General features: G+C 42.5%; 1 protein-coding gene across 1 annotated transcript in view; it reads left to right on the top strand.

Annotated features, from left to right (window-relative positions):
• LOC139765206 (uncharacterized) overlaps positions 1 to 20816 on the top strand; it is a 236453-nt gene that overhangs the window by 85228 nt on the left and 130409 nt on the right. Inside the window, 1 exon segment of the mRNA XM_071692509.1 lies at positions 12573 to 12845. Coding sequence (XP_071548610.1) covers positions 12573 to 12845 — 273 coding nt within the window.

Raw genomic sequence — 20816 nt, 5'->3', positions numbered from 1 at the left:
TTTTTGAAAAAAAGATTGCCATATGTAGAGGACATTACCAGTGTCATATTATGAGGATAGGTGAAGTGATGTTTGAATAATTAAAAATCATACTCTCATATGAAATTTTTTACATTCATAACTTTGCAATTTTATTATTTTCTTTATTATTATACTTTGTCGCTGTCTCCCGCGTTTGCGAGGTAGCGCAAGGAAACAGACGAAAGAAATGGCCCAACCCCCCCCCATACACATGTATATACATACGTCCACACACGCAAATATACATACCTACACAGCTTTCCATGGTTTACCCCAGACGCTTCACATGCCTTGATTCAATCCACCGACAGCACGTCAACCCCGGTATACCACATCACTCCAATTCACTCTATTCCTTGCCCTCCTTTCACCCTCCTGCATGTTCAGGCCCCGATCACACAAAATCTTTTTCACTCCATCTTTCCACCTCCAATTTGGTCTCCCTCTTCTCCTCATTCCCTCCACCTCCGACACATATATCCTCTTGGTCAATCTTTCCTCACTCATTCTCTCCATGTGCCCAAACCACTTCAAAACACCCTCTTCTGCTCTCTCAACCACGCTCTTTTTATTTCCACACATCTCTCTTACCCTTACGTTACTCACTCGATCAAACCACCTCACACCACACATTGTCCTCAAACATCTCATTTCCAGCACATCCATCCTCCTGCGCACAACTCTATCCATAGCCCACGCCTCGCAACCATACAACATTGTTGGAACCACTATTCCTTCAAACATACCCATTTTTGCTTTCCGAGATAATGTTCTCGACTTCCACACATTCTTCAAGGCCCCCAGAATTTTCGCCCCCTCCCCCACCCTATGATCCACTTCCGCTTCCATGGTTCCATCCGCTGCCAGATCCACTCCCAGATATCTAAAACACTTCACTTCCTCCAGTTTTTCTCCATTCAAACTCACCTCCCAATTGACTTGACCCTCAACCCTACTGTACCTAATAACCTTGCCCTTATTCACATTTACTCTTAACTTTCTTCTTCCACACACTTTACCAAACTCAGTCACCAGCTTCTGCAGTTTCTCACATGAATCAGCCACCAGCGCTGTATCATCAGCGAACAACAACTGACTCACTTCCCAAGCTCTCTCATCCCCAACAGACTTCATACTTGCCCCTCTTTCCAAAACTCTTGCATTTACCTCCCTAACAACCCCATCCATAAACAAATTAAACAACCATGGAGACATCACACACCCCTGCCGCAAACCTACATTCACTGAGAACCAATCACTTTCCTCTCTTCCTACACGTACACATGCCTTACATCCTCGATAAAAACTTTTCACTGCTTCTAACAACTTTCCTCCCACACCATATATTCTTAATACCTTCCACAGAGCATCTCTATCAACTCTATCATATGCCTTCTCCAGATCCATAAATGCTACATACAAATCCATTTGCTTTTCTAAGTATTTCTCACATACATTCTTCAAAGCAAACACCTGATCCACACATCCTCTACCACTTCTGAAACCACACTGCTCTTCCCCAATCTGATGCTCTGTACATGCCTTCACCCTCTCAATCAATACCCTCCCATATAATTTACCAGGAATACTCAACAAACTTATACCTCTGTAATTTGAGCACTCACTCTTATCCCCTTTGCCTTTGTACAATGGCACTATGCACGCATTCCGCCAATCCTCAGGCACCTCACCATGAGTCATACATACATTAAATAACCTTACCAACCAGTCAACAATACAGTCACCCCCTTTTTTAATAAATTCCACTGCAATACCATCCAAACCTGCTGCCTTGCCGGCTTTCATCTTCCGCAAAGCTTTCACTACCTCTTCTCTGTTTACCAAATCATTTTCCCTAACCCTCTCTCTTTGCACACCACCTCGACCAAAACACCCTATATCTGCCACTCTATCATCAAACACATTCAACAAACCTTCAAAATACTCACTCCATCTCCTTCTCACATCACCACTACTTGTTATCACCTCCCCATTTGCGCCCTTCACTGAAGTTCCCATTTGCTCCCTTGTCTTACGCACTTTATTTACCTCCTTCCAGAACATCTTTTTATTCTCCCTAAAATTTAATGATACTCTCTCACCCCAACTCTCATTTGCCCTTTTTTTCACCTCTTGCACCTTTCTCTTGACCTCCTGTCTCTTTCTTTTATACATCTCCCACTCAATTTCATTTTTTCCCTGCAAAAATCGTCCAAATGCCTCTCTCTTCTCTTTCACTAATATTCTTACTTCTTCATGCCACCACTCACTACCCTTTCTAATCAACCCACCTCCCACTCTTCTCATGCCACAAGCATCTTTTGCGCAATCCATCACTGATTCCCTAAATACATCCCATTCCTCCCCCACTCCCCTTACTTCCATTGTTCTCACCTTTTTCCATTCTGTACTCAGTCTCTCCTGGTACTTCCTCACACAGGTCTCCTTCCCAAGCTCACTTACTCTCACCACCCTCTTCACCCCAATATTCACTCTTCTTTTCTGAAAACCCATACAAATCTTCACCTTAGCCTCCACAAGATAATGATCAGACATCCCTCCAGTTGCACCTCTCAGCACATTAACATCCAAAAGTCTCTCTTTCGCACGCCTGTCAATTAACACGTAATCCAATAACGCTCTCTAGCCATCTCTCCTACTTACATAAGTATACTTATGTATATCTCGCTTTTTAAACCAGGTATTCCCAATCATCAGTCCTTTTTCAGCACATAAATCTACAAGCTCTTCACCATTTCCATTTACAACACTGAACACCCCATGTATACCAATTATTCCCTCAACTGCCACATTACTCACCTTTGCATTCAAATCACCCATCACTATAACCCGGTCTCATGCATCAAAACCACTAACACACTCATTCAGCTGCTCCCAAAACACTTGCCTCTCATGATCTTTCTTCTCATGCCCAGGTGCATATGCACCAATAATCACCCACCTCTCTCCATCAACTTTCAGTTTTACCCATATTAATCGAGAATTTACTTTCTTGCATTCTATCACATACTCCCACAACTCCTGTTTCAGGAGTATTGCTACTCCTTCCCTTGCTCTTGTCTTCTCACTAACCCCTGACTTTACTCCCCAGACATTCCCAAACCACTCTTCCCCTTTACCCTTGAGCTTCGTTTCACTCAGAGCCAAAACATCCAGGTTCCTTTCCTCAAACATACTACCTATCTCTCCTTTTTTCACATCTTGGTTACATCCACACACATTTAGGCACCCCACTTTGCAATATATTTCGTTATTAAACATTAGTGAACTTCAGGTTTTCAAGAAATGCCTTTCTTAAAGGCATAGTAATATGGTATGCTCTAAATTGAAAGGAATTTCATTAAATCTTTTAATCCAGATGCAACTTTTCAGCAGTGAACAGTGCACAATCATTTTTAATCGTCACACTCCTAGTACATTACACTATCTTCTGTATTTTCTTACTTTTTGTGCATTAGTTGTTCGTTCCACAGTTGAGTATGCTACCTATATAGCATAGCAGACACTAGATCACTATGTCTGTCCATTTGTCAACTATCATTCATCTTCAGGAGTTATACATTAAAGTGTGACCTTCATCATATTTTAGTTTTTATATGATGTACTCATTAGACTTTACAGTTATTTCCCACCATCATGAACAGATTGGCATATGACCAATACCTTTAGTGTAGATTTCGCCTTGGTTAAGTAGCTTAACTTGTGTGATGAAGAAAATTCCATCTTTCGCCATGGAACTTAATTTTATTTTATATTTATTTTGCTTTGTCGCTGTCTCACGCGTTAACAAGGTAGCGCAAGGCAACAGACGAAAGAATGGCTCAACCCACCCACATACACATGCATATACATACACGTCCACACACGCAAATATACATACCTATACATCTCAATGTATACATATATATACACACACAAACATATACATATATACACATGTACATAATTCATACTGTCTGCCTTTATTCATTCCCATCGCCACCTCGCCACACATGGAATAACAACCCCCCCCCCCTTCATGTGTGCAAGGTAGCGCTAGGAAATACAACAAAGGCCACATTCGTTCACACTCAGTCTCTAGCTGTCATGTAATAATGCACCGAAACCACAGCTCCCTTTCCACATCCAGGCCCTACAGAACTTTCCATGGTTTACCCCAGACGCTTCACATGCCCTGGTTCAATCCATTGACAGCACATCGACCCCGGTATACCACATCGTTCCAATTCACTCTATTCCTTGCACACCTTACACCCTCCTGCATGTTCAGGCCCTGATCACTCAAAATCTTTTTCACTCCATCTTTCCACCTCCAATTTGGTCTCCCACTTCTCCTCGTTCCCTCCACCTCTGACACATATATCCTCTTGGTCAATCTTTCCTCACTCATTCTCTCCATGTGACCAAACCATTTCAAAACACCCTCTTCTGCTCTCTCAACCACACTCTTTTTGTTACCACACATATCTCTTACCCTATTATTACTTACTCAATCAAACCACCTCACACCACATATTGTACAACATTGTTAGAACCAGTATTCCTTCAAACATACCCATTTTTGCTTTCTGAGATAATGTTCTCAACTTCCACGCATTCTTCAAGGCTCCCAGAATTTTCGCCCCCTCCCCCACCCTATGATTCACTTCTGCTTCCATGGTTCCATCCGCTGCCAAATCCACTCCCAGATATCTAAAACACTTCATTTCCTCCGGTTTTTCTCCATTCAAACTTACCTCCCAATTGACTTGACCCTCAACCCTACTGTACCTAATAACCTTGCTCTTATTCACATTTACTCTTAACTCTCTTCTTTCACACACTTTACCAAACTCAGTCACCAGCTTCTGCAGTTTCTCACATGAATCAGCCACCAGCGCTGTATCATCATTGAACAACAACTGACTCACTTCCCAAGCTCTTTCAACCACAACAGACTGCATACTTGCCCCTCTCTCCAAAATTCTTGCATTCACCTCCCTAACAACCCCATCCATAAACAAATTAAACAACCATGGAGACATCACACACCCCTGCTGCAAACCTACATTCAATGAGAACCAATCACTTTCCTCTCTTCCTACATGTACACATGCCTTACATCCTCGATAAAAACTTTTCACTGCTTCAAACAACTTGCCTCCCACACCATTTATTCTTAATACCTTCCACAGAACATCTCTATCAACTCTATCATATGCCTTCTCCAGATCCATAAATGCTACATACAAATCCATTAGCTTTTCTAAGTATTTCTCACATACATTCTTCAAAGCAAACACCTGATCCACACATCCTCTACCACTTCTGAAACCACACTGCTCTTCCCCAATCTGATGCTCTGTACATGCCTTCACCCTCTCAATCAATACCCTCCCTTATAATTTACCAGGAATACTCAACAAACTTGTACCTGGAACTTAATATAGATGTTTTTATATTTACCACTATATATTAACACCCATTCTTATTTCACTCCTAACTGTGCTGCTTTTCAGGTATTATAAGTGATCTGTGGAATTTCCTTCCAATTATACTAATTTTTTTATATCTAATTGTTTCTACTAATTGTTTTTATCAAGGATGTAAGGCATGTGTACATGTAGGAAGAGAGGAAAGTGATTGGTTCTCAGTGAATGTAGGTTTGCGGCAGGGATGTGTGATGTCTCCATGGTTGTTTAATTTGGTTATGGATGGGGTTGTTAGGGAGGTGAATGCAAGAGTTTTGGAAAGAGGGGCAAGTATGCAGTCTGTTGGGGATGAGAGAGCTTGGGAAGTGAGTCAGTTGTTGTTCACTGATGATACAGCGCTGGTGGCTGATTCATGTGAGAAACTGCAGAAGCTGGTGACTGAGTTTGGTAAAGTGTGTGAAAGAAGAGAGTTAAGAGTAAATGTGAATAAGAGCAAGGTTATTAGGTACAGTAGGGTTGAGGGTCAAGTCAATTGGGAGGTAAGTTTGAATGGAGAAAAACTGGAGGAAGTAAAGTGTTTTAGATATCTGGGAGTGGATCTGGCAGCGGATGGGACCATGGAAGTGGAAGTGAATCATAGGGTGGGGGAGGGGGCGAAAATCCTGGAAGCCTTAAAGAATGTGTGGAAGTCGAGAACATTATCTTGGAAAGCAAAAATGGGTATGTTTGAAGGAATAGTGGTTCCAACAATGCTATATGGTTGCGAGGCGTGGACTATGGCTAGAGTTGTGCGCAGCAGGATGGATGTGCTGGAAATGAGATGTTTGAGGACAATATGTGGTGTGAGGTGGTTTGATCGAGTAAGTAATGTAAGGGTAAGAGAGATATGTGGAAATAAGAAGAGCGTGGTTGAGAGAGCAGAAGAGGGTGTTTTGAAATGGTTTGGGCACATGGAGAGAATAAAAGAGGAAAGATTGACCAAAAGGATATATGTGTCGGAGGTGGAGGGAACGAGGAGAAGTGGGAGACCAAATTGGAGGTGGAAAGATGGAGTGAAAAAGATTTTGAATGATCGGGGCCTGAACATGCAGGATGGTGAAAGGCGGGCAAGGAATAGAGTGAATTGGATCGATATAGTATACCGGGGTCGACGTGCTGTCAATGGATTGAATCAGGGCATGTGAGGTGTCTGGGGTAAACCATGGAAAGTTCTGTGGGGCCTGGATGTGGAGGGGGAGCTGTGGTTTCGGGCATTATTGCATGACAGCTAGAGACTGAGTGTGAACGAATGTGGCCTTTGTTGTCTTTTCCTAGCGCTACCTCGCACACATGAGGGGGGAGGGGGATGTTATTCCATTTGTGCCGAGGTGGCGATGGGAATGAATAAAGGCAGACAGTGTGAATTGTGTGCATGTGTATATATGTATATGTCTGTGTGTATATATATGTGTACATTGAGATGTATGGGTATGTATATTTGCGTGTGTGGACGTGTATGTATATACATGTGTATGGGGGTGGGTTGGGCCATTTCTTTCGTCTGTTTCCTTGCGCTACCTCGCAAACGCAGGAGACATCGACAAAGCAAAATAAATAAATAAAAATAGATCTTCATAAAATAATATCAGGAGCAAATGAACAATGGCTTCACTTGCACACACCCAGAGTCTGTTCTGTCTATATCTCTGTCGTCACTTATCCCTTTCCTTACATCCCTCCCTTGTGTACACCATTCCACGCATTCTTCCACCCATATCTCTCCCTCCAGTACTCTGCCACTCCATTTCCCCATGTCACAGGTGATCTTCCAGTCACGCCAACCCCTTTAATTGTACAATCATACACTTTCCTTGTAAAGTGCCCTTCTTGCATTTTTTTCCAGATCCCCAAACCATCTCAAAGTATTACATTTCACCCACTCTACTGTTCCACAATTCATTCCCTTTGCATTCCTTGCCATACCACATCTCATACAGTGATTCCAACAATGTTATATTGTTGTGAGGCATGGGTGATAGATAGGGTTGTGTGGAGGAGGAGGGATGTGCTGGAAATGAGATGTTTGAGGACAATGTGATGTGAAGTGGTTTGACCGAGTAAGTACTGAAAGAGTAACAGAGATGTGTGGTAACAAAAAGAATGTGGTTGAGATAGCAGAAGGTGTAGTGAAATGGTTTGGTCACATGGAGAGAATTAGTGAGGAAAAATTGACAAAGAGGATATATGTGTCAGAGGTGGTGGGAACAAGAAGTGGGAGACCAAATTGGAGGTGGAAGGATGGAGTGAAAAAGATTTTGAGTGATCAAGGCCTGAACAATACAGGAGGGTGAAAGGCGTGCAAGGAATAGAGTGAATTGGAATGATGTGTTATACCGGGGTCGACGTGCTGTCAATGGGTTGAACCAGGACGTGTGAAGCGTCTGGGGTAAACCATGGAGAGTTTTATGGGGCCTGGACGTGGAAAGGGAGCTGTGGTGTCAGTGCATTACTCATGACAGCTAGAGTCTGAGTGTGGACAAATGTGGCCTTTGTTGTCCTTTCCTAGTGCTACCCTGCACGCACATGGGGGGAGGGGATGTGTCAAATCTCGTGTGGCAGGGTGGCGGCAGGAATGGATGAAGGCAGCATGTATGAATATATGCATATGTTTATATGTATATGTCTATGAATATATATGTTGAAATGTATAGGTATGTACATGTGCGTGTGTGGGCTTTTATGTATATACAGTGTGTATGTGGGTAGGTTGGGCCATTCTTTTCATTGTGTTCTTGTGCTACCTCGCTAACGTGGAAGACAACGACAAAGTATAGTAAGTAAAATGAATGAAATATGTTGATTTTATTCATTATACTTTGTCGCTGTCTCCTATGTTAGCGAGGTAGCGCAAGGAAAACAGACGACAGAATGGCCCAACCTACCACATACACATGTACATGATTCATACTTACTGCCTTTATTCATTCCCATCGCCACCCCACGACACATGAAATGATAATCCCCTCCCCCGCATGCGCGTGAGGTAGCGCTAGGAAAAGACAACAAAGGCCACATTCGTTCACACTCAGTCTCTAGCTGTCATGTATAATGCACCAAAACCACAGCTCCCTTTCCACATCTGGGCCATACAAAACTTTCCATGGTTTACCCCAAACACTTCACATGCCCTGGTTCAATCCACTGACAGCACGTCGACCCCGGTATACCACATCATTCCAATTCACTCTATTCCTTGCTCGCCTTTCACCCTCCTGCATGTTTAGGCCCTGATCGCTCAAAATCTTTTTCACTCCATCCTTCCACCTCCAATTTGGTCTCCCATTTCTCCTCCTTCCCTCCACCTCTGACACATATGCCCTCTTTGTCAATCTTTCCTCACTCATTCTCTCCATGTGACCAAATCATTTCAAACCACCCACTTCTGCTCTCTCAACCACAGTCTTTTTAATACCACACATCTCTCTTCATTGTGTACTCAATCAAAATACCTCACACCACATGTTGTCCTCAAACATCTCATTTCCAACACATCCACCCTCCTCCACACAACCCTATCTATAGCCCACGCCTCATAACCATATAACATTGTTGGAACCACTATTCCTTCAAACATGCCCATTTTTGCTTTCCAAGATAATGTTCTCGCCTTCCACACATTTTTCAACGCTCCCAGAACTTTTGCCACCTCCCCCACCCTCTGACTCACTTCCACCTCCATCGTTCCACCCGCTGCCAAATCCACTCCCAGATATCTAAAACACTTCACTTCCACCAGTTGTTCTCCATTCAAACTTATCTCCCAATTGACTTGTCCCTCAACCCTACTGTACCTAATAACCTTGCTCTTATTCACATTTACTCTCAGCCTTCTTCTTTCACACACTTTACCAAACTCAGTCACCAGCTTTTGCAGTTTCTCACCTGAATCAGTCACCAGCGCTGTATCATCAGCGAACAACAACTGTCTCACTTCCCAAGCCCTCTCGTCTACAACAGACTGCATACTTGTCCCTCTCCAAAACTCTTGCATTCACCTTCCTAACAACCCCATCCATAAACAAGTTAAACAACCATGGAGACATCATGCACCCCTGCTGGAAACCGACATTCACTGAGAACCAATCGCTTTTCTCTCTTCCTACTCGTACACATGCCTTACATCCTCGATAAAAAAAAATTTCACTTCTAGCAACTTGCCTCCCACACCATATATTCTTAATACCTTCCACAGAGCATCTCTATCAACAATATCATATGCCTTCTCCAGATCCATAAGTGCTACATACAAATCCATTTATTTTTCTAAGTATTTCTCACATGTATTTTTCAAAGCAAACACCTGATCCATACATCCTTTACCACTTCTGAAACCACACTGCTCTTCCCCAATCTGATGCTCTGTGCATGCCTTCACTCTCTCAATCAGTACCCTCCCATATAATTTCCCAGGAATACTCAACAGACTTACACCTTTGTAATTTGAACACTCACCTTTATCCTTTGCATTTGTACAATGGCACTATGCATGCATTCTGCCAATCCTCAGGCACTTCACCATGAGCCATACATACATTAAGTATCCTTACCAACCAGTCAACAACACAGTCACCCCCTATTTTAATAAATTCCTCTGCAATACCATCCAAACCCACCACCCTGCCAGTTTTCATCTTCTGCAAAGCTTTCACTGCCTCTTCTCTGTTTACCAAATCATTATCCCAAACCCTCTCACTTTGCACACCACCTCAACCAAAACACCCTATATCTGCCACTCTATCATCTAACACATTCAACAATCCTTCAAAATATTCACTCCCTTTCCTTCTCACTTCATCACTACTTGTTATTACCTCCCCATTAGCCCCCTTCACCGATGTTCCCATTTGTTCTCTTTTCTTACACACTTTATTTACCTCCTTCCAAAACATCTTATTCTCCCTAAAATTTAACGATACTCTCTCACCCCCAACTCTTATTTGGCCTATTTTTCACCCCCTGCACCTTTCTCTTAACTTGCTTCTTGCTTCTTTCTTTTATACATCTGCCAGTCATTTGCTCTATTTCCCTGCAAAAATTGTCCAAATGCCTCTCTCTTTTCTTTCACTAACAATCTTATTTCTTCATCCCACCACTCACTAACACTTTTATACTTAGTTACTGTTTCCCGCGTTAGCAAGGTAGCGCAAGGAAACAGACGAAAGAAATGGCCCAACCCACCCACACATACATGCATATACATAAACGCCCACACACGCACATATACATACCTATACATTTCAGTGTGTATATACATAGACATAAACATATATACAAATGTACATATCCATACTTGCTGCCTTCATTCATTCCCATCGCCACCCCACCACACATGAAATGGCACCCCCATCACCCTGCATATGCATGAAGTAGCGCTAGGAAAAGACAACAAAGGCCACATTCGTTCACGCTCAGTCTCTAGCTGTCATGTGTAATGCACCGAAACTACAGTTTCCTATCCACATCTAGGCCCTACAAAACTTTCCATATTCTACCCCAGACGCTTCACATGCCCTGGTTCTATCCATTGACAGCACGTCGCCCCTGGTATACCACATTGTGTCAGTTCACTTTATTCCTTGCATGCCTTTCACCCTCCTCTATGTTCAGGCCCCAATTGCTCAAAATCTTTTTCACTCCACATACACATACATGTACTTATTCATACTTGCTTGCCGTTATCCTTCTGCAACGCCATCTCACCCCACAGGAAACAGCATAAATGCATGAATGAACAAAAAAAGATGATTTTTTTTTTTTTTTTATATACTATTCGCCATTTCCCGCGATAGCGAGGTAGCGTTAAGAACAGAGGACTGGGCCTTTGAGGGAATATCCTCATCTGGCCCTCTTCTCTGTTCCTTCTTTTGGAAAAAAAAAAACGAGAGGGGAGGATTTCCAGCCCCCCGCTCCCTTCCCTTTTAGTCGCCTTCTACGACACGCAGGGAATACGTGGGAAGTATTCTTTCTCCCCTATCCCCAGGGAAAAGATGATACCATATTCTTTTTTTCTCTCCCACACTTGATCACTGCTTCCTGTGTCAGCAAAGTAGTGCCAGGAAACAGATGAAGAAAGGCCACCTGCTCTCATCCACATTTGAACTGTCATGTGTAATGCACCAAAACCACAGCTCCCTATCCACATCCAGGCCCCACAAACCTTTTCATGGTTTTCCCTGGACATTTCACATGCTGTGGATTAGTCTATTGAGGGCATGCTGACCCCAATGTGTTCCATATCTTTCAAATTCACTCTATTCCATGCACATCTTTAACCCTCCTACATTTTTAGGCCCCAGTTGCTCAAAATCTTTTTTTACTCCATCCTTCCACCTTCAATTTAGTCTCCTGTTTCTCCTTGTCCCCCCCCCCCCCAACTCTGACACACATATCCTCTTTCTCAACCTTCCCTCACTCATTCTCTCCATATGCCCAAACTATTTCAACACACCCTCTTCTGCTCTCTCAACCACATTCTTTTTATTACCACACATTTCTCTTACCCTTTCATTACTTGCTTGATCAAACCACCTCACACCATATATTGTCCTCAGACATTTCATTTCCGACATATCCACCCTTTTCCACATAATATGATCTATTTCCCATGCCTCAAACCATATAATATTGTTGGAATGATGTGGTATACATTTTTATACTTGTTCACTGTCATCCATTCCTGACGCCACCCTGCCCCAAGAGAAACAACGTAAATGTGTGAAAGAAAAGAAAATATAATTTACATCCTTTTCTTCTCCAATTGATTGCTGCCTCCTGTGTCAGCAAATTAGTGCCAGGGAACAGATGAAGGAAGGCCACACCTGCTCTCAGTCATACTCACACTGTCATGTGTAATGCTCTGAAAACACAGCTCCCTATCCACATCCAGACCCTACAGACCTTTCCCTGGTTTACCCCGGACATTTCACATACCCTGGTTCAGTCCACTGACCTGCACTTTATAGGAATAATAAGTGTAAGAATAAAAGCTTATTTGTTGCTTCTATATATCTAAATAGCTAACAAAGCCCCTGAATACTATATACATTTGATTTCTTCAGTAATTTGAAAGTTATTTTTCAGAATGAAGCTCAGGAAAGCCACATTACTGTGTCAAACCTTAAGGGAGAATTAAGTCAGTTTGTGGATCAATTGTCTGAGTGCTCCTCTCACCTGAAGGATCTTGAGCACCAGCTTGAACTGTCTCAACAGGAGGTACAGGTTAAGAGTGCAGCTATGGAAAAAGAGTCCCATGCAAGAGTCTCCTTAGAGGATGAGTTGTCTGCAAAAGAATTCAAAATGAATGAGGACTTCCAGCAGCAAATTAAATCTCTTACAAAGGAGCATGAGCTGCAGGTGAGTACAAAAATATGCCAACAATATTGTGATGTTTGGAAGGCTATTGTATCATCATATTTATTTATATTTATTTTGCTTTGTCGCAGTCTCCTGCGTTAGCGAGGTAGTGCAAAGAAACAGATGAAAGAATGGCCCAACCCACCCACATACACATGTATATACATACACGTCCACACACGCACATATACATACCTATACATCTCAACGTATACATATATATACACACACAGACATATACATATATACACATGTACATAATTCATACTGTCTGCCTTTATTCATTCCCCTCGCCACCCCGCCGCACATGAAATAACAACCCCCTCCCCCCTCATGTGTGCGAGGTAGTGCTAGGAAAAGACAACAAAGGCCACATTCGTTCACACTCAGTCTCTAGTTGTCATGTAATAATGCACCGAAACCACAGCTCCCTTTCCACATCCAGGCCCCACAGAACTTTCCATGGTTTACCCCAGATGCTTCACATGCCCTGGTTCAATCCACCCCAGTATATCCCATTGTTCCAATTCACTTTCACCCTCCTGTATGTTCAGGCCCCAATCACTCAAAATCTTTTTCACTCCATCTTTCCACCTCCAATTTGGTCTCTCACTTCTCCTCGTTCCCTCCAACTCTGACACATATATCCTCTTGGTCAATCTTTCCTCACTTATTCTCTCCATGTGACCAAACCATTTCAAAACAACCTCTTCTGCTCTCTCAACCACACTCTTTTTATTACCACACATTTATCTTACCCTATTATTACTTACTCGATCAAACCACCTCACACCACATATTGTCCTCAAACATCTCATTTCCAGCACATCCACCCTCCTCCGCGCAACTCTATCCATAGCCCACGCCTCGCAACCATATAACATTGTTGGAACCACTATTCCTTCAAACATACCCATTTTTGTTTTCCGAGATAATGTTCTTGACTTCCACACATTCTTCAATGCTCCCAGAACTTTTGCCCCCTCCCCCACCCTATGATTCACTTCCGCGTCCATGGTTCCATCCGCTGCTAAATCCACTCCCAGATATCTAAAACACTTCACTTCCTCCAGTTTTTCTTCATTCAAACTTACCTCCCAGTTGACTTGTCCCTCAACCCTACTGTACCTAATAACCTTGCTCTTATTCACATTTACTCTCAGCTTTCTTCTTTCACACACTTTACCAAACTCAGTCACCAGCTTCTGCAGTTTCTCACATGAATCAGCCACCAGCGCTGTATCATCAGCGAACAACAACTGACTCACTTCCCAAGCTCTCTCATCCCCAAAAGACTTCATACTTGCCCCTCTTTCCAAAACTCTTGCATTTACCTCCCTAACAACCCCATCCATAAACAAATTAAACAACCATGGAGACATCACACACCCCTGCCGCAAACCTACATTCACTGAGAACCAATCACTTTCCTCTCTTCCTACACGTACACATGCCTTACATCCTCGATAAAAACTTTTCACTGCTTCTAACAACTTTCCTCCCACACCATATATTCTTAATACCTTCCACAGAGCATCTCTATCAACTCTATCATGTGCCTTCTCCAGATCCATAAATGCTACATACAAATCCATTTGCTTTTCTAAGTATTTCTCACATACATTCTTCAAAGCAAACACCTGATCCACACATCCTCTACCACTTCTGAAACCACACTGCTCTTCCCCAATCTGATGCTCTGAACATGCCTTCACCCTCTCAATCAATACCCTCCCATATAATTTCCCAGGAATACTCAACAAACTTATACCTCTGTAATTTGAGCACTCACTCTTATCCCCTTTGCCTTTGTACAATGGCACTATGCACGCATTCCGCCAATCCTCAGGCACCTCACCATGAGTCATACATACATTAAATAACCTTACCAACCAGTCAACAATACAGTCACCCCCTTTTTTAATAAATTCCACTGCAATACCATCCAAACCTGCTGCCTTGCCGGCTTTCATCTTCCGCAAATCTTTCACTACCTCTTCTCTGTTTACCAAATCATTTTCCCTAACCCTCTCACTTTGCACACCACCTCGACCAAAACACCCTATATCTGCCACTCTATCATCAAACACATTCAGCAAACCTTCAAAATACTCACTCCATCTCCTTCTCACATCACCACTACTTGTTATCACCTCCCCATTTGCGCCCTTCACTGAAGTTCCCATTTGCTCCCTTGTCTTACGCACTTTATTTACCTCCTTCCAGAACATCTTTTTATTCTCCCTAAAATTTAATGATACTCTCTCACCCCAACTCTCATTTGCCCTTTTTTTCACCTCTTGCACCTTTCTCTTGACCTCCTGTCTCTTTCTTTTATACATCTCCCACTCAATTTCATTTTTTCCCTGCAAAAATCATGCAAATGCCTCTCTCTTCTCTTTCACTAATACTCTTACTTCTTCATCCCACCACTCACTACCCTTTCTAATCAACCCACCTCCCACTCTTCTCATGCCACAAGCATCTTTTGTGTGGAAGTCGAGAACATTATCTCGGAAAGCAAAAATGGGTATGTTTGAAGGAATAGTGGTTCCAACAATGTTGTATGGTTGCGAGGCGTGGGCTATGGATAGAGTTGTGCGCAGGAGGATGGATGTGCTGGAAATGAGATGTTTGAGGACAATGTGTGGTGTGAGGTGGTTTGATCGAGTGAGTAACGTAAGGGTAAGAGAGATGTGTGGAAATAAAAAGAGCGTGGTTGAGAGAGCAGAAGAGGGTGTTTTGAAGTGGTTTGGGCACATGGAGAGGATGAGTGAGGAAAGATTGACCAAGAGGATATATGTGTTGGAGGTGGAGGGAGCAAGGAGAAGAGGGAGACCAAATTGGAGGTGGAAAGATGGAGTGAAAAAGATTTTGTGTGATCGGGGCCTGAACATGCAGGAGGGTGGAAGGAGGGCAAGGAATAGAGTGAATTGGAGCGATGTGGTATACCGGGGTTGACGTGCTGTCAGTGGATTGAATCAAGGCATGTGAAGCGTCTGGGGTAAACCATGGAAAGCTGTGTAGGTATGTATATTTGCGTGTGTGGACGTATGTATATACATGTGTATGGGGGGGGTTGGGCCATTTCTTTCGTCTGTTTCCTTGCGCTACCTCGCAAACGCGGGAGACAGCCCCCTCCCCCACCCTATGATCCACTTCCACTTCCATGGTTCCATCCGCTGCCAGATCCACTCCCAGATATCTAAAACACTTCACTTCCTCCAGTTTTTCTCCATTCAAACTCACCTCCCAATTGACTTGACCCTCAACCCTACTGTACCTGATAACCTTGCTCTTATTCACATTTACTCTTAACTTTCTTCTTCCACACACTTTACCAAACTCAGTCACCAGCTTCTGCAGTTTCTCACATGAATCAGCCACCAGCGCTGTATCATCAGCGAACAACAACTGACTCACTTCCCAAGCTCTCTCATCCCCAACAGACTTCATATATATATATATATATATATATATATATATATATATATATATATATATATATATATATATATATATATATATACATTCTAGTCTAAGCCAGGTACCCAGTTTATCGATCAACCTAATAGGGGAGGATGAACAGCAGGACTGACTGTGGCCCTACTGCCGCAACCAGGATTCGAACCCTTCAGTATTACTCTGATATAGCAAGTCTGAAATGATAGATTCGTCAGGTATACATCATTGTTTATAGGAACATTATATGAACATGATAATTATAGTAACGCTATACGAGTTCAAGCGGAGTTGTGATGAGAAGAGAGTATATGAGATATATGATTATAGGAGAATTATAAGAGCTGGGAGAATATGATAACTATGATTGTACCTGGCGGACAGTATATGAGAATTGCACCTATAGCAGACGTATGATAATTATAATCATAGCAACATTATATGAAATGAGACATGAAAATTATAACAATAGGGAATTATATGATTATAACTATAGTACCATTATATGGACCAAGTTTGGTGAAAATTTTGACCACAAAAGGATAATATATGAGGTGAGAATTATGAGCATCATAACTCGAGGATATGAGTAACTTAGGAGGCTCTGAGAATGCATGAGATCCACGTATCTATATGAGGTGTGTGAGGAGCAAATAATGAGGAATAGGATTATGAGGCCTTAGAGTTTGTGAAAACATCAGATTTATATGAGCGGTCCATTCGAAACTCGGCAATGTATACGAAATGTGAACGGGTATGTTTATGTTATGAGCTATGGCAACATTACGCTCATGAGAATAATGAGTTTGTGAGTTATGAGCATAAGACGCACTCCCGCTAATGAATAAAGGTATAAGGTTTAATGAGCTGTGAAGCTTAGGAATTTATGAGTCTGGCTCACGATATACATTGACCATTAACAATGGGAGATTTATACATGTGAAGCATGTGTGAGATGGTCATGCTCAAAGGTACTGATACGCTGATCAAAGGAGCAAGATCTATATTTGTGAGTCTCACACACACACACACACAATGTTGTATCTTGGTCACACACACACACACACACAATGTTGTATCTTGGTCATCATGCAACACACGCTGATACACTCCACGGTGTGTATATCTAGAGCATGTGTATATATGTATATGTCTGCGTGTGTGTGTGTATATATGTATACGTTGAGATGTATATGGGCATTTGTGGACGTGTATGTATATACATGTGTATGTGGGTGGGTTGGGCCATTCTTTCATCTGTTTTCTTGTGCTACCTCGTTAATTCGGGAGACAGCGACAAAGTATAATAAAAAATAATAACCATATGTAATCTAATTTCCCCTTCTAAGAAAATTGTTTTTATGGGCAATCCCATTCACTTTCAAAACATCCACAGCCTCCTAAATTTTATATCATTCAACACTATAGAAGCCCTTCATAAATGCTTGCAACTCTTGTCAATACTGGTATCATCACTATTCATTGTGTACAGCAACTAATCAAATTTCCAATCTCTTCCACTGTTTCTATTCTACATCAATTCTTTCTGTACTTTCCTAATCTGTCCAAGCATCTGACAAAAGAATTTAACAAATGTGTGATGATACAAATGGATTTGTATGTAGCATTTATGGATGGTGACTGAGTTTGGTAAAGTGTGTGGAAGAAGAAAGTTAAGAGTAAATGTGAATAAGAGCAAGGTTATTAGGTACAGTAGGGTTGAGGGTCAAGTCAATTGGGAGGTGAATTTGAATGGAGAAAAACTGGAGGAAGTGAAGTGTTTTAGATATCTGGGAGTGGATCTGGCAGCGGATGGAACCATGGAAGCGGAAGTGGATCATAGGGTGGGGGAGGGGGCGAAAATTCTGGGGGCCTTGAAGAATGTGTGGAAGTCGAGATATATATATATATATATATATATATATATATATATATATATATATATATATATTTTTTTTTTTTTTTTTTTTTTTTTTTTTTTTATACTTTGTCGCTGTCTCCCGCGTTTGCGAGGTAGCGCAAGGAAACAGACGAAAGAAATGGCCCCCCCCCCATACACATGTACATACACACGTCCACACACGCAAATATACATACCTACACAGCTTTCCATGGTTTACCCCAGACGCTTCACATGCCTTGCTTCAATCCACTGACAGCACGTCAACCCCTGTATACCACATGACTCCAATTCACTCTATTTCTTGCCCTCCTTTCACCCTCCTGCATGTTCAGGCCCCGATCACACAAAATCTTTTTCACTCCATCTTTCCACCTCCAATTTGGTCTCCCTCTTCTCCTCGTTCCCTCCACCTCCGACACATATATCCTCTTGGTCAATCTCTCCTCACTCATTCTCTCCATGTGCCCAAACCATTTCAAAACACCCTCTTCTGCTCTCTCAACCACGCTCTTTTTATTTCCACACATCTCTCTTACCCTTACGTTACTTACTCGATCAAACCACCTCACACCACACATTGTCCTCAAACATCTCATTTCCAGCACATCCATCCTCCTGCGCACATCTCTATCCATAGCCCACGCCTCGCAACCATACAACATTGTTGGAACCACTATTCCCTCAAACATACCCATTTTTGCTTTCCGAGATAATGTTCTCGACTTCCACACATTTTTCAAGGCTCCCAAAATTTTCGCCCCCTCCCCCACCCTATGATCCACTTCCGCTTCCATGGTTCCATCCGCTGACAGATCCACTCCCAGATATCTAAAACACTTCACTTCCTCCAGTTTTTCTCCATTCAAACTCACCTCCCAATTGACTTGACCCTCACCCCTACTGTACCTAATAACCTTGCTCTTATTCACATTTACTCTCAACTTTCTTCTTCCACACACTTTACCAAACTCAGTCACCAGCTTCTGCAGTTTCTCACATGAATCAGCCACCAGCGCTGTGTCATCAGCGAACAACAACTGACTCACTTCCCAAGCTCTCTCATCCCCAACAGACTTCATACTTGCCCCTCTTTCCAGGACTCTTGCATTTACCTCCCTTACAACCCCATCCATAAACAAATTAAACAACCATGGAGACATCACACACCCCTGGCGCAAACCTACATTCACTGAGAATGTATATATATATTATCCCTGGGGATAGGGGAGAAAGAATACATCCCACGTATTCCCTGCGTGTCGTAGAAGGCGACTAAAAGGGGAGGGAGCGGGGGGCTGGAAATCCTCCCCTCTCGTTTTTTTTTTTAATTTTCCAAAAGCAGGAACAGAGAATTGGGCCAGGTGAGGGTATTCACTCAAGGCCCAGTCCTCTGTTCTTAACGCTACCTCACTAATGCGGGAAATGGCGAATAGTTTGAAAGAAAAGAAAATATTGGATGTTAATGTGCTGAGAGGTTCAACTGGAGGGATGTCTGATCATTATCTTGTGGAGGCTAAGGTGAAGATTAGTATGGGTTTTCAGAAAAGAGGAGTGAATGTTGGGGTGAAGAAGGTGGTGAGAGTAAGTGAGCTTGGGAAGGAGACCTGTGTGGGGAAGTACCAGGAGAGACTGTGTACAGAATGGAAAAAGGTGAGAACAATGGAAGTAAGGGGAGTGGGGGAGGAATGGGATGTATTTAGGGAATCAGTGATGGATTGCGCAAAAGATGCTTGTGGCATGAGAAGAGTGGGAGGTGGGCTGTTTAGAAAGGGTAGTGAGTGGTGGGATGAAGAAGTAAGAGTATTAGTGAAAGAGAAGAGAGAGGCATTTGGACGATTTTTGCAGGGAAAAAATGCAATTGAGTGGGAGAAGTATAAAAGAAAGAGACAGGAGGTCAAGAGAAAGGTGCAAGAGGTGAAAAAAAGGGCAAATGAGAGTTGGGGTGAGAGACTATCAGTAAATTTTAGGGAGAATAAAAAGATGTTCTGGAAGGAGGTAAATAGGGTGCGTAAGACAAGGGAGCAAATAGGAACTTCAGTGAAGGGCGTAAATGGGGAGGTGATAACAAGTAGCGGTGATGTGAGAAGGAGATGGAATGAGTATTTTGAAGGTTTGTTGAATGTGTCTGATGACAGAGTGGCAGATATAGGGTGTTTTGGTCGAGGTGGTGTGCAAAGTGAGAGGGTTAGGGAAAATGATTTGGTAAACAGAGAAGAGGTAGTAAAAGCTTTGCGGAAGATGAAAGCCGGCAAGGCAGCAGGTTTGGATGGTATTGCAGTGGAATTTATTAAAAAAGGGGGTGACTGTATTGTTGACTGGTTGGTAAGGTTATTTAATGTATGTATGACTCATGGTGAGGTGCCTGAGGATTGGCGGAATGCGTGCATAGTGCCATTGTACAAAGGCAAAGGGGATAAGAGTGAGTGCTCAAATTACAGAGGTATAAGTTTGTTGAGTATTCCTGGTAAATTATATGGGAGGGTATTGATTGAGAGGGTGAAGGCATGTACAGAGCATCAGATTGGGGAAGAGCAGTGCGGTTTCAGAAGTGGTAGAGGATGTGTGGATCAGGTGTTTGCTTTGAAGAATGTATGTGAGAAATACTT

This window comes from Panulirus ornatus, chromosome 53 (genome assembly GCF_036320965.1).
Source record: "Panulirus ornatus isolate Po-2019 chromosome 53, ASM3632096v1, whole genome shotgun sequence".
Classification (NCBI taxonomy): Eukaryota; Metazoa; Arthropoda; class Malacostraca; order Decapoda; family Palinuridae; genus Panulirus; species Panulirus ornatus.
Note: the sequence above shows the minus strand (reverse complement) of the source record. Positions and strands in the feature narration are given on the sequence as shown.